At 44.8% G+C, this 23,292-nt stretch overlaps 1 protein-coding gene across 3 annotated transcripts in view; it reads right to left on the bottom strand.

The window, feature by feature from the left end:
- The window catches only part of INO80 (INO80 complex ATPase subunit), a 110,337-nt gene extending 87,288 nt beyond the window's left edge, over window positions 1-23,049 (bottom strand). Inside the window, exons 1-7 of one of the 3 annotated variants that reach the window (XM_076071579.1) lie at window positions 22,697-23,049; window positions 13,125-13,185; window positions 10,268-10,451; window positions 5,228-5,442; window positions 2,247-2,405; window positions 1,685-1,752; window positions 394-537 (exon numbers count right to left, since the gene is read on the bottom strand). In XM_076071579.1, coding sequence (XP_075927694.1) covers window positions 394-537; window positions 1,685-1,752; window positions 2,247-2,405; window positions 5,228-5,442; window positions 10,268-10,419 — 738 coding nt within the window. In that variant the 5' untranslated portion in view covers window positions 10,420-10,451; window positions 13,125-13,185; window positions 22,697-23,049. The remainder of the gene's footprint in view (window positions 1-393; window positions 538-1,684; window positions 1,753-2,246; window positions 2,406-5,227; window positions 5,443-10,267; window positions 10,452-13,124; window positions 13,186-22,696) is intronic. The other 2 variants (XM_076071578.1, XM_032965272.2) reach the window with 2 other exon arrangements.
- Between the last annotated feature and the right edge of the window lie 243 nt (window positions 23,050-23,292).

Below are 23,292 nucleotides of genomic sequence, written 5' to 3' on the forward strand. Positions count from 1 at the left end.
ACCCCTCATTCTATGCCATTGCCCACCAAGTTGCCATAGGCAATTATGGTTACTGCGTTGCTGGTGCCAGTTGCCGGCAACAATATTCCGAAAATGTCCCGATTTTATCTCGGCCTTAAGTCAGTACCCAAGCCAATGTACCAGTTTGCTGGGTCAACACTCCAGTGCCACTGCAGCCCAGTCAAATGCGAGGTGTGCTGCCAGTTTGGAACCAGGCCATTGTGGTAATGCTTTAAGCAGGAAATGTGTACGAGTGCCAGAGCCACAATGACAATAAACGTGGAAGATTCCCCCGTACGGGTGAATCGTTAAGTCTGGGGCTCCCCCTGTGGGTTGCAGCGGCGGTGTCCGCACAGCTGCTGCTGCTGCTTAGGCACGTGGCGTGCAGCGTACCTCCTTGTGCGAGCGGAAGCGGCTCTGGTGGAGCTTCCTGAACTTGTGGAGGCGCAGCATGTCGTGCAGCTCCTCCTGCGTGAGGGAGAAGGCGGCCTCCTCCCCGTCGCTCTCCGACTCGGAGGAGTCGCTCAGGAGGATACTCTGAGGGCACGCGCCGTGCACACCACAGCCGGGGCATCGTCACAAATCGCTCTTTATTGGAGGAGGAAACTATCAGCCGAAAATCACACAAGTTAAAACGTATCCTGAAAAGCACCTTAAAGTACATGCTCAACAAGAGCAGGTATGCCACGTGACATGGTAGCGCTGCTTTTTCAGTACCGAAGACCCATTATAAGGTATGTATTTGCCATGTTTCTTAAAAATACAAACGTTTCAACGTTCGTTATTTCTGCTTGTTCAGCTGGCTGCTGTTCATGAGTCATTGCCTATGCTTTAAGCATGCTCGACTCTGCTGATGAGACACTGAATGTCAAAATAAGTCCAGCGTTCGTTTGTATTAAACCAAAGCTGCCGAGAATACACTACGAGCAGGCTGTGTGGCAGATATGATGTGCAAATAATACTTTAACTTTCATGTGGATAGACAGATATGAGGTGGTGTAGCGTCAGCTTGAGTACAATGTTAATTACTACTGTAAATGGTCTCTCGGTAGGGGCATGCCAGGTGCTAGTTATTTGCCATGAATGCAATGCACCACGAGAATTTCATGGACGCATTTGTATTCCTGAGCATTGTTACACCACACACAAATGCCTTGGTGTCGACCAAAATTGTAAATATTGAACTATAAGTTCACTTCCAAGCCAAAAGCCAAAGGTTCAGCTCTATGTAATATAACAGTGCTGCGTTGATCTACATGTACCATTAAAAGTCAGTTCCTGCTTCAACGAGTATTGAGGCGGTGCTCATCTCCTGTTACAGCCCCAGCCAGTGGTGGTAATTCCACATTCCTATGGTGGGGGCGAGTCTCTGAATAAGATAACTGCTGTTGAATATTCCATAAAGTGGTCGTCATTTAGTGACTTCAGAAAAATGGATAAGCTGTAGTCGACCTCTGACCAGGATTTGAACTTGCAACCTTCCGATTGCGAGCCACACTCTCTAATGCTGAGCCACATGGCTAGTTGTACAATATTACATTAAATACTTTTTTAAATAAATATATATATTATATACCACAAGGCAGTATAAACACCGTAGATTCTGGTTTGAATTCTCCCGAGTAATTCATTAATTTGCTTTAGGAACATAACCATGATCAATGAGGGTCTTGGTAAAAAATACCTTCATCCATTTCCGACTTTTCTTCAGCTTACTGAAGTTGTACAATTGTGCCTTCTCAGCCTTCAGTTCTGTCAAAAGAAACACATACTGCTGTAGCAAGCCAGAGAAAACCTTGTGATGACAAGCATGAGCTGGTTTAGGCCACAACCCCTGCATCTATTCCTTAGGCTTCTCAAATTTACTGGCTTTCAGTTTAACAACGCTTCCTGTAAAAATTCGCTGTCCTGTTACAAAGCGCACAAATTTGGGGTGAACCGGCAAATGTAACTCTGTCTCATCGTGCATCCCATCTCACAACCTCTAAGTCTCTCTCGAAGCAGACATGGCAAACATCGCTTCTCTGATACCACTCCGGCCGCCTGAATTCACTACTTCTCTCACAAGCACACTTCGGTGTCGGCATCAACCTTGTGCCACAATGAGAATACTTTTCAATTTCTTGAATGTGTTCTCCCACACTGCTGAATGTCCTTTCAAAGTTCATTGTGTGCACGTTGTAAAGTGGTATTTCTCAATTAATGAAACGCAAACTAGGAACGTAGCGATGGTGATGACTCCCTACCTGCTGACAGGAAGCCATTGGCCGGCTGTGCGTAGTGGAACTTGTGCGCAACCCTCTTGCCGTGGCGGTCGCCGCCCTCCTCCTGCTTGATGCAGCCGAGCCGCGTCAAGGCCCCGGCCTCCTCCACTTTCATGGCGGCTGCTCGGCGAGCCATGCTCCCTGACGGGCAAACAAACAGCACGCACCCTTTTATTCCACCCGCCACAGCAACGGCTTCACACGCGGCAACTGACACAGCGTCATCATCGGCACATTAACCGGAGCAATTGGTAGTCTTGCGTCGTCGTGCAACCACTGCCGGAAGGTGCATGCTATAAGACGTTGTGTGATATCGTTAGATATTTTGCTTGTTTATCAAGGAAAGCCTCACCAAGCCTTCAGAAAACATTTTAAGTAGAGTCCTGCCAAATTATTGCAGAAGGGGGTGATGTTGCTTTGTGTAATCCCAGTTTGGTAATTTCTCGCTAATTTTTTTGTATTGGGATGTTTAGGCCAATACCAATTACATTGTGTGTTGTTTTCAGCTATTAGAGAAAGCCAGAGAACCCAGATGAAACCCCATGCAGAACAGGGAGATAACATGCAAAATCCACAGGGAAACCCAGACCCTTGTTGCTGCGAGGCGCAAGTGTTACCACTATGCCACTCTAAACCATATATAATTAGACTCATGTAAAAATTTTCCTCGAGGTACATTGATGACATCAATGTAAAAATGGCTCCTGGTGGTGAAGACAGGTACAGGTGTGTCTCACTTAACGAGCGACACTCCTATAGGAGTGAGTTTATAAGCAGTGGAACTAGAACTCTAGGAGAGCGGTAGCACTTTGCTACAAATTATGTAAAAAAAGGGACAAGGTTTAGCGACTGTGATTAAGAGCATGGAGGATAGCACAACAGTTTTCCTGAGTCTATGCGTCTTGAATAAGTCAAGGAGAAAATAACTGTGCGGTCGAGTGGACCTGCACATAAAAAAAATCAAGCACTCTTAATTGTAGGATGTCTTGTAAAGTGCCGATGTCCTCTGGTGAAATGCACTTTCCCCCCCAGGTTACAGTAGCCTGTGTGGACTACAACACTCAAAGTGCGGGTGATTTGAAGCTCAATGCAGCCAGCACAGATTATCAACAAGAAACAGCAGACAGCCTGCTCAGTTGTTGTTACTAAAACGTCCAAAATACCGTGTATATCCCATATACTCGGTTACTTGCAGTGCAATCACCACTTAGCTCTGTCTGGGTGAATGCACGGTCACTTGGGCATATTTGCTCTCAAATTCTGCAGAAATGGTGAGTGAATAACCCACCAGGCTGTCCATTGGAAAATGTTCCACAAATGTTACAAAACGAACCTAATACTGCGAGGGTGTGCAAAGTGTTATTGTTATGGATTGCACCAGCATCTGCATGCAGATACTACCGCTTATTCCAGGTCTCCCCTATAAGTCAATCAATCAATATTTATTTTACGTGGCAATACGGCCCTAGTAAAGTAAGCATGGGTGCACAGTACAACATAACTTAATTTGAATTCTGGAAGAGATTCACTCACAACTAAAGGAAACTGGTGGCATCTCAGTTTTCTATTTATATATTGTATTTACAATCATAAAATATGGACCATGAAATAGTTTTACAGATAAAAGAGCTGGATTGATTCCATTTGTGGTAACACCCAGAAAGGTGTAAATTGGAAACACAAGACTGCCTTCTGGATTTCGTACGATTATGCAATCTAAATAAGTTGAGTACTAAAGTAACACGTCAAATGTGCTAAGACCATCAAGGCACGGAGCTAATAATTTTCACCAATCCAGAAACCCCTGGAGACAGCCGAGTTCTGCAAGTGGTATGCAAGTGACATCACAATCCTTCACCTCCTTTACGGTTCATTTAAGCAGAAACATGGAACTGTACACCTTCATATTCTTAGTTCTTTCGGTAAAGTCACGTAGAAGGGAAACAATAAAATAATAAAAAAACAATAAAATTCTCACGACGTTTCGACTGCAACACAAGGAATCATCATCAGGTGCGAAAACCACAGCAAGAAAAATTTGAAAAAAGTGGCGTTTTTTAACGTTAGTACCACGGAGAGCGATTTGGCAGTTATTCAGATGGACGAGTCCATCCGTGGTGCTAACTTAAAAAAACCGCCACTTTAAAAAAAAAAATTGCTGTGGTTTTCACACCTGATGATGATTGCTTGTGTTGCAGTCGAAACGTCGTGATCATTTTTATTGTTTCATATTTTTATTCTTTTATTGTTTCCCTTCTACGTGACTTTACCGAAAGAACCAAGAAAATGAATCCCTGCAGGCACGAAAACTTTAAATCAAAATTTTTGTACACCTTCAGTTTGTGTGCATGGCTCAATGCAGCGGTTCGTTAAATGCTCATCTAGAAAAAGTGCCCTCAGACTTGCACTTGAATCAATTGATGTGAAAAACCAATGTGATGCAATGGTACCTTTACGTCGTAAATTATCACAGTTGCTGAGATCTTGAACCTCACCGTAACTCATGCAGTGCTGGTGCTGTGACCCAGTTTGTCTGACTTTGGAAGCAGACCTATGATGGCCTAACCATGCCAATCCTTAGTGCTGAGCACACCTCTTGCAATACATGCTTGCACATCTTAGCTGGCAACTAACATCACTGATCATCATCACAGCCTTGCTATTTCAGTGAAAAGTGTTGCTATACTAGCAAGAGGAGGTACGTGCATTTAAAGTGAAGAGGGAACCTAGAAATGGTAGGCATGAGGTAGTAGGCACACGGGAAGGGCCAGCCCCGTTCGGCTGAGCTGGACTGGGCCCAGCTGGATCCCAATCGGACCCCAGGGAGACCCCAGCAAGGTCCCATCATCGTTCCACCCAAGCTATGATGTGAGATTCATACAAACACGTCGAGCCACCAAGAGGCACCCAACCTTTGTCAAGGAATGATGTCATCACAGCCAAAGCTAACGAGGCCACTACACCTCGCCAACGCCTTCTCTCCCTCCGCCAGATTGCGCAGCCGAGGGCCCCACCAACACCGAACGTTGCTGGAGGGCGGGCCGAGGAAGGGGCACCTGTGATCCTGACGGACGGTCGTGCATCCTCGGCCTCGGGGCTTGTCTCCCGTTTGATGTGCAGCAGGCGCTCCGCAAGCTCCGCCTTTGAGTCTTCACCACTCTCATTACTGTCATCATCACTGCCAAACACACGCATACACAATTCCCCACATACACAGTGGGGGGGAAGGGAGGGGTGTTAGCACGACGTCCACCAACTTATAGTGAGATATATTTTAGAGTCAAGCGCACAGGAACTTGAGCCGCATCATCGGTACAAAACCGGCAATAGTGTCACTCCCAATATCCAGGTTGCTCAAGAATGTTTATAAAGCTGTTGATGCATTGCAGAATAATTCTACAATATTACCTTATATTATAAATGATCAATGGATATTTAAAGTTTCATTCAATTGTTATTCAGGTATATTTAGACTGAGTAATCACCAAATAAATTAGCTATTGAACGCTTGGCTTTATAGATCCTGTGACATTATTAATGAAAATAAACTACTGTGCACTGTCATAACTAAATGGCAATGTTGCAAAGTATATATAGATGTGGATTATAAATAACATTCTGAAAAACTCCCTAATAAATGTTCAACATTTGTTAAGGAGGTAATTAATATAATTTGGATTGCACAGACCCAGACTCAAATCCACCAGCAGGAGAGGAACTCATCCTACTGAGTGTCAGCCACCACTGTCTAGATTGCAAGGCTCCCCTCTCCCAGACTCCCCAACAAGGGAACATTATAGCAATCCTTAAGCCACAAAAGCATCTTGGGGCTCACCTGTGTTTCAACGACAAAATCTGTCAATCTTCAAAACACGTTGTGGCTGAATTCACTCACCTCTGTGATCCAATTTCCCTACGCTCCCTTTCCCACCGTCTCTACTGAAAAAAGTATCTGCCTTATTTTCCCATATTTTAATCAATTTCTCTTCTATTACCATTCATCTGGAATGGCCTCCCTGCCGTAACGTAATTCAAGACCCATGGTGGCAAGATGTTAACTGCCTCGCCCGGTATGCAGGAGGTCGTGGGTTTTGATCCCAACCCTGACGCCTATATATTTGGAGTTTGTATTATCTCCCCATGGTTGCGTGGATTTTTCTCCGGGTCCTCTGGTTTTCCCCTTCACATTTCGAAATATTAATTTTGAGTATTTAGCTGCTATAAATATCCACATAAGCTACTTCAATGAGCTATCATTTGTGACCAAGTTGACTGACCTGATACAAAAAAAAAGTTTATTTTATAGTTTAATTCGTTATCTTGCTTGTGGAACTACCCAATTAGTGAGCTGCATTTTAAACATTAAGCAGTGTACAGTAATGCAGTATACATTTCAGATCATTACAGGCTATTGAGTCTCAAGTGTGCAGCGTGTTCATCACACGTTGGCAATAGTGATGACAACAGCTATGGAAACCAAACTAGATCTTCTCAAACAAAACCCATCAGCTCCACAATTCTGAAAAAGCACATGGCTCAAATGGAAAAAGATGTCAATTAAAATAAGTCACCTGAAACATAAGAGACCTGAGCCTTTGGATTCAAACACTGCAGAAAAGTGAGCATCGCACTGAATTTTCACAGAGCCGAGTGCAACAGTAAATATAAAGTTTACCGATTGAAGTTCAAGGAGAAAATGTGTGCTCAAGCCGAAGCGGTCAACTCTGCACAAGTGGGTCTCAGGGTGAAGAAATTATTAGGCATGAAAAAGCATCATGAACACTGCCAAGACTTAACATGTGCATGCGCCATCATTCTCCAGAGTGCACCACTCTGCGTCACTCGTAGCCACACTCAAACAATTACTCACAGATTGTAAAAAAGAACGACGCAAGAAATAACCATGCACATAGAGCAAGAAAGTAGAAAATGTCTTCTAAAGGAGACAATCATATTAACAAGTTATCACCTGGCTAAAATTAGACAATTATGTATAGTAAATATGTCATAGAACAGTAGCTTGAGATGCAGTGGTTTTCGAAGTCACACAAGACAAAATTGCAATTGTAATTGCAGTTCAGCAACAGAAATGAGCTCCCTTAATATTGCTGGCTAGACGGGCGAGCGCATTACGTCCCTGCCACCGGGCCAATTTGGAGTAATAATGTTGCAAGACCATGAACCACGTGCATTTCCATGTCTGCCGTACCCCATAATGACGCTGTGAATTCACTGAAAACAGTAAACAATGGTAAACACCGATGTAACTGTAAAATAATGGTCAAAATCGTAATTTTAAAATGACCTACAAGCAATGTTGTAATTAATGCAGCTAACCCTGCAAAAACACTGAAACCTTTTTTGTGGCTTGAATAAGAAGAATCAAAAAGACTCTTGCCCAGTTCAAGGTCACTAACTTAACAACCAGAAAAGTAGAAATAACTTCATGCGACTTTGTTGTAATTGGCCAATCTCAAACATTTCACTTCGTTGAGCTTTTTCATAAAACAGGGCCACATGTAGGATTGTAAGCAGGTTACCCTAAAATTGAACACAGAAAGTCCCCAAGTTACGAACACCCGACTTACAAAGAACCGCGCTTACGAATGTGCATCTATAAAATAATAAAATATTAACCATACAATGTGCGAACACCAGCTCGCACTTGTGAATCGAACAGTAGAACTATTCTGTTCAGCGAAGCGATCGTCCGCGTGATGTAATGAGTCTCAACATCCCGCTGTGTTTGTGTGCGCACGTGTGTGAAATTGAGTGTGTGTGAGAAACTGGGTGTGCGTGTGTGAAAGTGAGTATGCGTATCATTGCGCATGTGTGCATGCGTGCGCTCGCCCCCGTGTGTGTGTGTAGGGAACGGAAGTGCAATGGTTAATGCGCTGTGCTACAAACCCGAAAAGCAAGCCAAGCATCAGGACTCAATGTAAGTGAAAAAAACAGGTTTTTTTTCTTTTCATGTTTCTTAATATTGTTTTATTTACTATGCAATATTTATTATTTATGAGTTTAACAAAACTTCCCTTTTTTGTTGAACCGTAACACGTTATAACACTGACTGTTTGGGCATTTAAAAACAGTACATTCATGTGTTCCAACTTATGATCTGTTCGACACGAACGGGTCTCAGGAACAGAACCCGTTCGTAAGTCGGGGAAATACCCGTATTGAGAAAAAAATGAAGACAGCACAAGAACAAACACCGCATGTTCTTACAAAGCACCGAATAGAGATCTCTACAAATGTTTGCTCGATCAGCATTACGTCCCTGCCACCGGGCCAATTTGGAGTAATAATGTTGCAAGACCATGAACCACGTGCATTTCCATGTCTGCCGTACCCCATAATGACGCTGTGAATTCACTGAAAACAGTAAACAATGGTAAACACCGATGTAACTGTAAAATAATGGTCAAAATCGTAATTTTAAAATGACCTACAAGCAATGTTGTAATTAATGCAGCTAACCCTGCAAAAACACTGAAACCTTTTTTGTGGCTTGAATAAGAAGAATCAAAAAGACTCTTGCCCAGTTCAAGGTCACTAACTTAACAACCAGAAAAGTAGAAATAACTTCATGCGACTTTGTTGTAATTGGCCAATCTCAAACATTTCACTTCGTTGAGCTTTTTCATATAACAGGGCCACATGTAGGATTGTAAGCAGGTCACCCTAAAATTGAACACAGAAAGTCCCCAAGTTACGAACACCCGACTTACAAAGAACCGCGCTTACGAATGTGCATCTATAAAATAATAAAATATTAACCATACAATGTGCGAACACCAGCTCGCACTTGTGAATCGAACAGTAGAACTATTCTGTTCAGCGAAGTGATCGTCCGCGTGATGTAATGAGTCTCAACATCCCGCTGTGTTTGTGTGCGCACGTGTGTGAAATTGAGTGTGTGTGAGAAACTGGGTGTGCGTGTGTGAAAGTGAGTATGCGTATCATTGCGCATGTGTGCATGCGTGCGCTCGCCCCCGTGTGTGTGTGTGGGGAACGGAAGTGCAATGGTTAATGCGCTGTGCTACAAACCCGAAAAGCAAGCCAAGCATCAGGACTCAATGTAAGTGAAAAAAACAGGTTTTTTTTCTTTTCATGTTTCTTAATATTATGTTTTATTTACTATGCAATATTTATTATTTATGAGTTTAACAAAACGTCCCTTTTTTGTTGAACCGTAACACGTTATAACACTGACTGTTTGGGCATTTAAAAACAGTACATTCATGTGTTCCAACTTATGATCTGTTCGACACGAACGGGTCTCAGGAACAGAACCCGTTCGTAAGTCGGGGAAATACCCGTATTGAGAGAAAAATGAAGACAGCACAAGAACAAACACCGCATGTTCTTACAAAGCACCGAATAGAGATCTCTACAAATGTTTGCTCGATCAGCAGCGATATTTTAGCTCCGATTAATTACCCATACAAGCACTGATAAGGTTTTGCACACACCACTTGCACAAAGCTCGTACACCGGCAAAGCTTATGACTAACAAGAGCCACACGCCTTCTGGCTTACCCGCTTAACCGTGCTGCACGCATTATTCGAATTAACAAGAGCATCCTCTTGCAGTGTCTACCTCAAAAACAGCATCTCCAAGGTGTTTATACACCTTTCTTTCCAAATTCACCCCCTCACACGTGAAACACATTGCACTAATTAGCTCAGTTAGCAGATGGAGCACGATTACACTTTTAAGCATCACACCTGCCGTGAGCGAGCAGTGGTTACAGTATGACTTAAAGCTTTCATAACTGCAAGAATTCATATTCTTGGGTCTTTCGGTAAAGTCACAAAAATATCCAAAAACTACGACCGCTTGTGTTGCGATCGAAACGTCATAGTAATTTTTTTGTATTTTCTTTGAACCTATCTACGTGACTTTACCGAAAGACCCAAGACTATGGTGGTTTAATTGGCGCTTCGGGCGAGCTATTTTGAAGTTCGACGCCCCCCTGCGAGAGAGCGTGTTTCCTCACCTGACGGGGAAAGTGCGGTTGAGCACAGCCGACACCTGGTGCAGGAAGGGCTCCAGGCGCAGGCAGCGCTCCAGGTGCTGGAGCTGCAGGGGGCTGGCGAGGGCCGGTGGGCCGCCCCCGGGTGCTGCGTCTGCTCCGACCTCCGTGGCCATGAGAACCTAGCGGCTTGCAGTCAATGGGGAGCCTGCACAATGGCCACGAGAGGAGGAGAGGCAACCGAGTGCTTTCGCTGCCAAAGTGGCTAGACGTCTGTGAAAAAGAGCTTCATAGCTATTTGGATTCCTCAAGTGCAAATAAATATTTTTATTCTGTATTGCGCAGAACCACAATCATCTGTGGCCGTGTAAACCCACAAACTGCATTCATCGCAAGTCAGGGTTAACTTACAAACCCGTTCACTCGATAAATAATACAAATTTACGAGAAGTAACTGCAGAGGAATTATCATTCTTCTCAAATTTCATTACTCGATATACAGCAATGGGATTGTTCAGTTCGGCCTCCTGAAATAAAGATTTCAAGCAATAACAGGATGGGTATTGCACAGAGGTAAATAAGGAATACGCAAGAGAATTGGTCATCATTTGGATTTTTTTTTATTAGAAAAGCTTACGAATAAAATAATAATTTCAGGGAAGGTGGTGTGAGTGTTGTGTGTGCAGTGAGGTAATGCTATTTATAGCAATGTTCAACACTGCGGGACAGCGTGAATGTGCATTTTAGCAAACCTTGCCAGTCTTCTTCATGAGAAGAGTGTTTTAAATTTACATGATCGTTCTCCAATTAAAGCAAGTGTGCTCTTCCATTCCCGGACAGAGCACAAAGCATTTTCCTGTTTGGAACAATTCAACAGCAAGGCAGCCGCTCATACAGACCAGCAACCCAACAATGCCTGGCAAGCCTTTGCCTGAAATCCTCTCAGGTTCTACCTTATCACAACGCCAAGACATCCTTTATCTGTAGACATGGGCACATGGTTCACGCTTGTTTTCCTTTATAAGAACAAACCCTAGTTTAATCAATGCAAAATCATTTCTTGCACGTGGTTTTATCACATATTGCTGATGAGAGGGACACAACCCAGCTTTACGCAAGACTACCATACCTCAGCTAGAGTAGATACCTGCACTTGGGATTAGGTGATCGCAGCAGTGTAATTTTGTCTGGGCACGCACAACAGGGACTGCAAATAGCCCAAGCCACTGCTGCTGCGGCTACTGCATGATTATTTATTATAGTGGACACGGAATTCAACTGCTCCCTTTCAAAAAGCAAATGAACAAAGATCCAACATCAAAAGCAGTTTTTTTAAATATCATACAACACAGCAAGTGCTGTTGCATTTTTTTGTGTCGTTATATCAACTTGTAATATATGACACAGAGCACATATATACAGGAAACATTTGATTAAAGTGGAAATTGAATAAAGTTACACCAAACAATTTACGGTCCTCTACAGTCGACACTATGAATAATGAAGTATAAATTTCGATTTAAAGCTTTCGTGACTGCAGGGATTCATCTTCTTGGTTCTTTCGGTAAAGTCACGTAGAAGGGAAAAAATAAATTAATAAAAATAAAACATTAAATAAAATTCTCACGACGTTTCGGCCACAACACAAGCAGCCATTCTCAGGTGAAGAAACAGAACTGTCTTTCCAACAGAAACAGAACTGTCTTTCTGACAGTTCTGTTTCTTCACCTGAGGACGGCTGCTTGTGTTGTGGCTGAAACGTCGTGAGAATTTTATTTTATGACATATTTTTTATTATTATTTCCCTTCTACGTGACTTTACCGAAAAAACCAAGAAGATGAATACTGAAGTATCTCAATCAGCCGTAACAATACTAGGACAAAACTAAGTTGAATTTTGGTGCCTGCTTTTCAAAATAACAGGACGCGTGCACTAACAAAAAATTATTGCATATCATTGTTACATTCACGCGTGCCTGAAGACACTTCAGAGAGCAGAGAGGAAGGTGTTCAGCCAGAGCTTGAAGAGCAAGGAAGTCAGAAATACGGAGGGCAAGTGGGAGGAAATTCCAGACAATGGGAGCAGCAGAGAAGGAACGACCTCCCTTTGAGTAAAGATTAACTAAAGGCCTTAATTTGTGGAGCAAAGGGCAGATGGAGGGGAGTAGATTGAGATGAGACGTAGGCAGGAACAGTCCTTTGAGGATATTTAAGAAAGTTTTTTTTTAATTAAAGATGGATGACAACCAGTGGAGGGACCTGGGGATTGTGGCGATGCCGCCACATCGATAGCTGTAGTCGGTAAGAGGTCCGGTCTTCTCCTCAATTTGGAGTTTGTGGGTGAGATATTTGGGGAGTTAAAAGATGACAAAGGCATGTGCATGGGTCAAGAGAGTCGATGGGACAAGTGGCAGACACAGGAGATGTTGGTCATAAATAGGTAGGGGGGACTGCAGAGATCAGAATACAAGGGAGGTGAATGAGAGCTCAGGGCTGATGGTGAATACAAGTTATGGCCATTCTTTGTCAGCGTAAGACCAGACTGTTTACACGTAATGGTAGTCACCTTATGATGAAGGTTCCCACATGATTATCAAGATTGTTTAAATAAGTAAACTTACAGCCCTTTGTTAATCCACTGATGGATAAAGGGAGGTCGAATCAGGATACCATCTTGACCATTTCCCTTTCCAATGACATGTGTACGTCATAAGTTTATCTTCCGAATCCGTTCCAATAAAATAACTTAATCAGTACCGAGGCTCCCACAAGGTCATGCGGGGGGGCGTGTGGCAGAGTTGGCGCCAGCTATCATGGAGTGCGGTCATGTAGCTACAGTTCTATGCGGTGAGTACGTCTTTAAAAAACAAAGGTGCTACACCTCTCTCGAATAACGCCAACCGCTTGCACGTTCTGGGATTCAGCGGTGAACGGGGCCCACCCTGCAACAATATAAACGTCTCACAATGAGAAAGGGTGAAAACTGAAATGATTCACATCACAGGCCGGATGAGTCATGACTCAAAGCAGAGCCCTACTTCACGTAACGGGATTGAAGAGATTACCTTGGGTAGAAAGTACAATGCCAGGCATCTAGCAGGTAGAATATACATGTGTCTGAGATGATGCCAGTACAGCATCAATAAAGCAATGCCTTACAAGAGTTCTCATATTTTGGTCCAAGTCAGGTGTTCCACGAATGATAACAGCTAAGTATGACTTTACAACATTATTATTTTATAAATGGTGTTGGGGGAAACGAATGTACAAAGGTTTTGGTATCTACATAAATCACCATAAACATTAAAAACAAAAAAAGTTAAAACATCATCCAGGGATCAAAGGTAAAATCCAAAGTTATTGCAGTTGGACAAAAAATTCACAGCTTAGAATTTTAGATCATGTGGGAATTACATGAAAGCCATCATCTACCCAAGCAAGGAGCAGTGGGGAAGCTAGCTAGATAAGCAGGTTCCAACACATCTGCTCTTAATGTCTACAAAGTTTCAGTCCATCCTGGCTCCAGCTACCAGCTCGGCTGCCATTTGTTTTTTACGAGTGTGGAGTTCCTCCTTCACAACAACGCTCCAGTTCACAAGCCACAATTTGTCCAGGCTGCTATCACAAAAGTATGCCTTTAGAGGAACTGAACCATCCAGCATGCAGCCCAGACTCGGCCCCATCGACTTTCACTATTGCTACTGTGCCGTTGTATACATAACAATGATAGCGCACGGTCCTTGGTTAAGGCACTTGCTAGACGAAGGTCTTCCAGGGTAGTGCCGGTGGTGGAGGATGTTGGCCGCACTTCGCCACGCAAGTCAGTGGATGATTGGTAAAAGTGGGGAACCCGGGAATGATTCAGTAATCGCTCGCCACTCATGATAGCCGTGGCCGGAAATCGAACTCTGGTATCCTGGTTCAGACTACAAGTGCGTAATAGCTGTGCCATCGCTCCTCCCCACTTTATCAGTCGGGTGAAAAAAATGTCATCCTCACTTAATGCCAATGCAAACGTACAGAGCCACTCAAGACACGGCACAAAAAGCACCACCACCACTACTTATATGCCATGTCTTGTTTGGCTCTAGGCCCCGAGCACTCACTTGCATTCACACCCAGTTAATGTTGCACAAACATTAACCTCAAGCCAAACTCTTAGTTTATCCGTGAGACAGCTGGCGAAATTCAGCATCTCCTTCATTAAGATCTGCATTTCCATAATGACATGGTGTCAATAGGCACGTATATTTTCAGAAGAACACAAACTAGAAAACCCATATTTTTAAATATCTTCTTTAAGCGCATTACGGGAGGAAAATAAAATTAGCTCAATCACCAGACAAGCACACTTGTCAAAGGTACAGCTATATGCCACAAACATTACACATGAGCTGTGTAGGTGGGATTCCTACTGACAATTATAACTTTGCAATACAATGCACCTAATTGGAGAAATAAAATTAGATATTCTGATCCAGATCTGTGAGTCTGCCAAACATGTTTAACATTTTCTAATGCAATATGGCATGTTGGTTACCAATACAGAAGTTCAATTTTTTGTCTGCAAATAGCAGATGTTGAGCCCGTGCCTCTATCGGATAAAGATATTGAGCCCTTGTGTATATTGGGTTAGAATGTTGAACCCATGCCTCTATAGGCAGAGGTGGGTGATTAAAGTGGTCTTTCTCAAACCACTGTATGTTTACTGACCTTTGCTATGCATAGGCAAGTTAAGCCACTACAAGCTTCACTTATCTTATGGTTACTAACCACAGATCGCCGCACCACGGGGCTTATGACAACTGGAGTTTGAGAAACAGTGGCTTGTAGGGTCAACGTCTATGGTCGTGATAGGGTATTAAGCCGGCATTCTTGACATCCTTGATTCAAATAGTGGGCATTCACGAAAGACTACAGAGGGGCTCTTTCACGGGAATTGCGTTTGTCTCAGCATCATCATTAATGAATATAAAACACACATGTAACAGTTACTTCATTCAAGCCTAGCTCTGAAGGCTAATTGAGCAGATAGGCTGAGAACTACTCAACCATGTGCACATCTCAAGATGCCACAGTCCATTGGATAAGCTAAGCCTCTCTCACAAGTGGTCCCAACGTCACAAGGGGTTTGGCAATGGAAAAAGCTCTGCAATGCGCTTGAATACCAGCAATGCAATCACTCTATTAATAAAGTATATTATATCAAACTCTTCAAAATACATAGAACACACTGCTTTTGCTCACAGAATAATGTTGAGGCACATGCCTTGAGCGTAATGTAAAAGCAAGCCTGGTACTGATGGTCATGAAATCTAGCTTTCAAATTCATGGATGTGGGAACTGAACATTAACCGTGTAATCCAGCCGTGCTCAAATCCTGTTAAATGAGGTTTAATATTGGTAATGTGCTTATATGTTCATATACAGAAAAAAATATGTTCTGCACGGGCTTTTATATGTATTTGGGAATGCAGCATTACAGTGATGCCAGAAATATATTCAACGGATTTGTTTAATAGGGTGAAAACCTATTTCCTGACATATTGGCAGGAAAAAAAAATCGAATTTAGGATATGACATTAACTCCTAATGCCCACTGTCGTGAAAATTGTCACTGGATCTTTATCATCTATTCATTGCAATGCTTTAGTCAATTCTCTACTAAACATGCTGCAAAATATGCAACGTGGATGTGGGAGCTGAACATTAACAGTGTAATCCAGCCGTGCTCAAATCCTGTTAAATGAGGTTTAACCTGTTCCAAAACTTAACCTGGGAGAAAATTTAAGGCTGTAATTGAAGAAAAAAAACATACTGCAACACTGCCTTTGTATAAGGATATCTGTAAATAAAAAAAACACGGCTTAATTTCAGTTGAAAACCTATGCACAATACGACTGGTAGAGCAGCAGCAGGCATCCTTTTTGCACTGTACCAAGTCTTGCCTGCAGCAGTTTCAACACGACATTCCTTCCGGGTGGATACAGATCAGACCCCACGCTGCTCCACTGCAGGAACGTGCTTGCACACTGCGTTTTTTAGCATGCGCCACAACCGCTGGCTGGGAATAGGCGATCGTGACGAGGCTTGCGAGACCGCAAGGCCTGAGCGACGGAAGGAGGAGAGGCTTAGGGCGAGCGCTGCTGGCACGGCCCACGCTTGCTGCGTTTTGTTAACAAAGCATTTGGCTGCCCCGCGCAAGGCATGAGCGCACGCCCCGTGCATTGTGACAAAGTCATCATCGTGGCTAAAATGAATACAAATATTAATTAGCACCATTAAGTAAAAAATGCGAGCACAAAACAATACTTCGCGACGTACTGAGGAAGCGATAAAACATTTCCGCATTGAGTTTCATTCCAGACCCTCCCTGTTCGTGTTCTTTAGGTTCCAGTCGAGTCGTTCATTTGACAATTCAGCAACAACAAAACAAGCGTGGCTTCTATTTGTCATGTCCCTTGCTATTGTAGCGACTCCAAAAGCAAAATACGACTCAGTTGGTGCTATTGTAATTGTTTTATATTTTCCCTCTTGACAAATATCTCTGTCGCATTTCCACATGAGGAGCCATGCGCACATCTAGCATCTTTAGCTAATGCACATAGGTCTTCTCAGTTTCATATTTAATGTCAATTCCAATACCGGTTCAGAGAAAATTTGGGATTTGGGAATTAAGGAGACAGCATACAATAACTTATATGTGGGAATGTTAAAGGGTTGTATGTTTGATTTATATTAGCCTGAAGGTTTAGAATATATCCTGCATAAATGACAAGAAATAAAACGGTGCATGCCACACATATCACAAGCGAAAGGGGTCTAACCACTGCATACTGGCAAGCCTATATAGGAAGCATTCTCAGGGTGCTCCAAATAGCAAGTACTTTTTTTTCTATCCCTCTGAATGCCAAACAAATAATGAGTTATCTGACTATCTGAATTGGAAACTGAAAAGTAAAGGACAAAGTAAAAGCAGGAAGAGAGGTGTTAGGAGAGTGAGATCTGTTGGGAGAGTGAGAGATGCATTACGAGAGTGAAAGATGCAGTGAGATGAGTGGAGGCAAGAAATACAGAGGCCTAAGACAATGTGAGTGAGAGATGCAGTTGCAACGGCAGAAAGCAGGCGGCAAAAGGGACCGATGCAGCGAGATGAGAAATAAAGGCCAACCATCTATGTCTGAGATTATCACAGTTGGCTACATAAGTTGTGAAAGAAATTCAACATACATAAATAAAGAGACAGACAAGAGACAGACTATATTTCGGATGGCAAGGCCCATTGAGATAGGCAGTTCTTTTCCAACAGCAGTGGTGGCAGTTAAGGACATTGCAAGGTGGAACGGTGCAAACTAAAGAGAGCAAAACAGTATTTACATGAAACCCATGCCAGAATTTAGTGCAAACACGTTAAACGATGATTAGTGCTTAAAACAAATAAAAAGATGTAACTAAAACATATGCACACCCTCAATTCATGATGGCATAACAGTTCCAGCATTTGTGATTGTGGCAGAAGCAATCCTGCTTCATGGTCTTCAAGAAAACGTATTCAAGGTACCAATTACAATTTTAACCATGGCAAATTAAGCATTCCTTTATATACATGAAAGATGGAAGAATTTACTCACAAACAGATAAACAGTACACAATCCTTTGATATATTAAACACCAGTTGCCATGGATCAAATGCAGTTTGAAGGTAATGAGGATAAACCATAATCTTTGGTTCTTTCGGTAAGGTCACGTAGGTATGAAATAAAATAAATCACGACGCTTCGGGCGCAACACAAGCGTCCGTCATCAGGTGGGAAAGCATGGTCTGCTGCTGAGGATGGTAAGGCATAGAGAGAGAGACATACATTCTACCATTCCTGGATGTTTTGATTGAGAAGAGACCTGATGGCTCGTTGGGACATTCGGGCTGCAGGAAAGCCAACCACACGGATGCCTATCTAAAGCCTGACACCCACCACCATCCATCCCTCATCAAAACACTACACCATAGGGCCCGTTGCATCTCCGACCAGCACCACCTAGCCAGTGAGTTGGAGCACATACACCAAGCCCTCAGGATGAACGGATACTCGGACCGTACAATCCGGAAAGCTGCCTCCACAGCCATGGGGAGGCAACCTTCTGAGGATCCAACCAAAACCATCACTTTGCCATACATAGCAGGGGTTACCAAAAAGATTTCCTAAATCTTAAACAAACACAAGATCCAAGTTCGTTTCAACACAGTACACAAAATCCGTGATTTAATCCCATCTGTAAAGGATACAATTCCTGACATGCAATACCCTGGTGTCTACAAACTGAGTTGTGGTTGTGGCAGCAGTTCCATTGGGGAAACAAAACGACATGTATCGGAGCGCGTTCGTGAACACAAGGCGGATCTGAAACACGGTAGGACCAATACCTCTGCTGATCATTGTTTGAACGCTGTGGGCTCACACGAAATTGATTTTTCCAAGACGGAGGTACTCTGCAAACCTACCGGATACCTTCAGAGATTTGTTCATGAAGCCATCCATATATAAACACAGACACAACTTCATCCGAGAAGATGGGTACAAACTGAGCAATCATTGGAAGGACGTTATTAACCAGGTAAAGTCTTAACTGACTGATGTTTCCATCCTACCTGCCTATGTCAGCTGTTATTTCCGACTCTGTGTGTCTCTCTCTATGCCTCTCTGTTAGATCTCTCATGCTCACATGCCCTTTGGATTGCACTCTCATACTCACATGCCCTTTGGATTGCACCCGTTGGGGTTGCACTCCCTCGTCGAGGCAGCCGCTCCCCTCCTTTTCTACAGTTACATGCTAATTTCTCACATTAACATCATGCTAATCTCTCACATTAACATAACCATTTCCGTGCCCTCGTCGAGGAGGCCGCTTTCCTATCTTACAGTTACATGCTAATTTCTCACATTAACATCACTAGCCCCAGCCACTTCTTTATGACCCTTGGGCTACACCCATTTCAAACCTTTTAAAACAGTCTGCCTCAGCAGCAGACCATGCTTTCCCGCCTGATGAGGGCTGCTTGTGTTGCGCCCGAAACGTCGTGATTTATTTTATTTTATACTTACATGACTTTACCAAAAGAACCAAAGAGTATGGATTCCTGCAGTCACGAAAGCTTCAAATTAGGATAAACCATGCATAAACTACAAAGATCGAGGAGCTTACTTATAGCATTCACAATCGTGGCAGAAGTAATCCTGCCGCAAGGCCTGAAGAAACATGGCTAGCTAAGTTTATACGTGGAATACCAAGATTGGTTATGAAGACATATGTAGGGACATGAGAAGAAAAATACAGATACAATTCAATGATGCCATGAGACGAGAGAATATAAATTGAGCGAAGAGAAGTTTTAATATGGACACATTTCAGGTATAGAATTAGTAAAAAAAAAGTGAGAAAATGGCGTGAAAATGTATTATTGATATAGAAATCAGTGAGATAAGGTGTGTATTTATATATTCAGACGACATGGGCAATGATGAGATGCATTGGTATGAAATAAAATGCAGATGTGCATTGTAATCACAAGCTATAGAAAAGTGAGAGACTCAATCAAAACCTCATTAATGCCCATTAAAAGAGTAGAACAAATCTGGATATTTCAGTTTTTACAGTCAATGGGTTTGCAAAGACAAACAATCTATTCCTTCACCGTCGCATCCACATGGCATCATAGGTGCAGACCCGACCAAACATTAACATTTGACAACTTGCCATGTACAGTAGCTGGTTTGTTCACCAACCATTCGCTGGTCAAATGCGATATGCGTCCGTTGTACTCACACTGTGTCTTAGCTAGATGTCGAAAGCTGTAAGCAATAATTTTATCATGTTCCCATCACTATCTGCAATGCTGGGAGAAGTTTATGACCGTGGCTCTTGCAATCACTGTGGCAGCGATGGGTACCGGGCCCAGAACTCAGCAAGAACCCGCGCAAATAGTGTTTCAGCTCGAGACAGCGGAGGATCAATTCACACCAACTACTATTCCCATATTCTATAATGTGGAGACTAATGCGCTCACAGGTCTGGAGTCATTCAATGCTGCAATGACGATTGGTGGTTGCGAGATGCCTATTATCGCAATACGATATTTCATTGCATCAACATGTCAATTTTAGAACCATCATATTACCATCATTAAGGGCAAGCATGACAGGGGCAGAATACAAATCTTTCTTTCGACTGGAGGAATCTGGCAGTCTTGCATATATGCCATATTCTCTGTTGGTTCAACATAGGTGTACGGAATTACACAGGGCCTGGTCAAGGCAAGGGACAATTCAGATGAACAGGCCTGAGTAAAAATACGTAGCCAACAGAGACATTCTCTGTGGACCAAGAGGTATCACAGGATTGTCCTGGTGCACCTACACTGTGATTCTTAACTATACCAGTGTACATTTTATCTGATAAATATACATATAAGGGAGGCTGATCAATGGGTCGCTAACCTGCTGGCTAACCTCTCTACGAATTCTGCTGACCTGGTGCTTGCTCCTTATTTTGAGTTCGGGATCCGTCAATTTAACATGCCTACAGGCATCGTCATTGAGAACCTTATATGAGCATTGGGGTGGTTTAGTGTGGAGAAGTTCCTATATCTGGGCAGTGTGTGCACAGGTGGCTCTATTTTTCTGGACAGCACGGGTAATGAATGCTCCAACTAAGTTTATATACATTGTTTCATCGGCTTCATAATGCTGCGTGAAAGCTACCTGGTTGCACGCTCCACACTCACCAGCCGCTTGTTATATCTTCGCTCGTGACATGTGGACCCCCTCGTAGGAACACTTGCATAAACTTCACATGAACAGGTTGAACTGCCTACTATATATCCTCAATGGTTGGATTGCATTGTGAGCTAACACAGTCCTGCGAGTGGGATTATTTGGCAGGTCAGTATGCACTTGACATGGAGCCCAAAATCCCAAGCATTCCCTGTTTGATCGGATAGAGGGGGTTAAACCGGCGCTGCAATGGCAAGAGGTGGGTGTACGAGGTGCACAGGACGATCCTGGGGCCGAGTCGACTTGCCGATAACCGACGCCAGTGGTTTCAAGATCGGCCTCTGTGGAGGGTGCTCGTGAAATCGCTACTTCCTGGGCACTTGTTGACCGTAGCCATCCTCAGAGCAGGGACACTAATGTCGAGGAGCAGAACGTGAGGCAGATACAACACAGCCAGTTGACACTTCGGGGAGTGCAGGTGGTAACATCTACCAGTCACGTTGTCCCAGTTAACCCATGGTGAACACCCGGGTCTCTCCACAAACCACGCGGCTTGAAACAGCACCAAGCTTGGAAACAAGCGATGTCGGGTCTTTACTGCCACTGGCAGTGTCGGATGGCGGCTCGTGTGCACACGTGTGTGCGTGTGCTTGACAATGACTCGGGCGCCGGGGTGTGGATGGCGCGGCACACGGCATCATTGCTAGGCCCATCTCGTGCCCGGTTCAACATCTCCCGGCAGGGCCACGGCGTCCTCCTCCTCGCCGTGGTGACCTCTAGCGCAGCGCGGCCATGGCGGCACAGTGCGCACTGTACATCAGCACGTGTCCCCGGCGGGGCTCGCCTCGCTGGCCTCTTATTCGCTCATTTAAACAGATCACATTATATGGCGATATCGACAGCGAAATGGCTCGGCACCAGTATACATCGCCCAAATTAACCCCGACCGAGCACAACATATCCCAAGTCGAGTATTTCAGTCGCTAGTCTGGCTGTACGTATCGAGTGTACACGTGGGATTCGCTCACAAAAGATAATTTCTATTGGGTCTGACGCAGCTCAAGGCGAGTTAATGAGCCCGTATGGATGGGGTTCGAACCACCAGTAACCGCAAAGCCGCGCCTGTAACCCAAACCAACTCCCGCCTCAACCCGGGCAGTTTCTCCAGCAGAAATCCTAAATTAAATGTCCAACGGTTGAATGTCGTTATTTTTTAACAAGCCTTGGACCTTTCAATTGAGCTGAAACTATTGACACATTAACGAGTGCAATTCTCAGTACGGTATCATAAAATCATCACTGGTGGTTTAATGTTTGAGCACCACCCGGCCAAGTGTCCGGAGACCCTCCAGCATCGGGACCTCCAACTCAGTCCTGAACCGACCCAGACTCGGGTCACCCAGACCAGACCCGGTCAACGGAGAGTTCAACAAACATACTTCACGGGACCCGACCTAGTCTCGACCCGACCGTAGAAACGCAGAGAGACCCAGCGCGGCCCGGCCAGCCACGACACGACCGGCGTGGCCCAGGCAGACCCGACCCAGCAGGCCAGACCCCGCGCAGGGCGACCCTGGAGTAGCCCCCTGGAGTAGCCCCGAGGCCTCCCGGTCCGCGGAGCCCACTCCGCCGAGACGTGAGGCCATGTCTCCTGCCCATCCGCAGAGCCGTGTGGCCCGCTCACCTCGCCGTCCTCTGCCTCCTGCGCGTCGGCCCGTGCTCTCTTCGCCTCTCCTCCTCGCAATCCTCCTCGCTCCTCTATGCGCGGCGAACGCGGCGCTGCCTGCGTTAGCACGGGGATCACGCGGCTTGAGCGGCTGCGTGCGCGGCTGTGTGCCGCTCGGCGGCAGGAGCGAGACGCGGCGCCGGCGGCTGCTGCTGCGTCTGCGGCTGCTATTGCTATGGCGCGGGCCGGACGCGTTGGCGCCTCCCGCGCGCGCGTCCCTCCTGCCCTCCCTGCGCCGCCGCTTCCCTCCTCCAAGCCGAGCGCCGCCGCCCGCCATTGCGCCTCCACCGCCAGGGCCGGCCCGGCCGCGGCTCGACCAATCGCGCGTCGAGCAACGCTCGCCCGCCCCCCAGAGCGCCCCGCCCGCACCGCACCCGGCCGCGCCGAGCCGCGCAGAGCCGCACCCTCCAGGGCGATCCGCGTCAGGCGAGAAGGGGGGGCCCGAGCGCGGCCCTGTTTGCGGGGGGTCGATCCCGAGCGAGCGCTCGACCCACTCGGCGCTCGATTGCTTTTCCCGCGCCTTCCGGAGATTGCCGAAGGTGACGTCAAGGCGC

The sequence above is a fragment of the Petromyzon marinus genome, chromosome 33 (genome assembly GCF_048934315.1).
Source record: "Petromyzon marinus isolate PM22_M1 ecotype Great Lakes invasive population chromosome 33, UKy_Petmar_22M1.pri1.0, whole genome shotgun sequence".
NCBI classification, from domain to species: domain Eukaryota; kingdom Metazoa; phylum Chordata; class Hyperoartia; order Petromyzontiformes; family Petromyzontidae; genus Petromyzon; species Petromyzon marinus.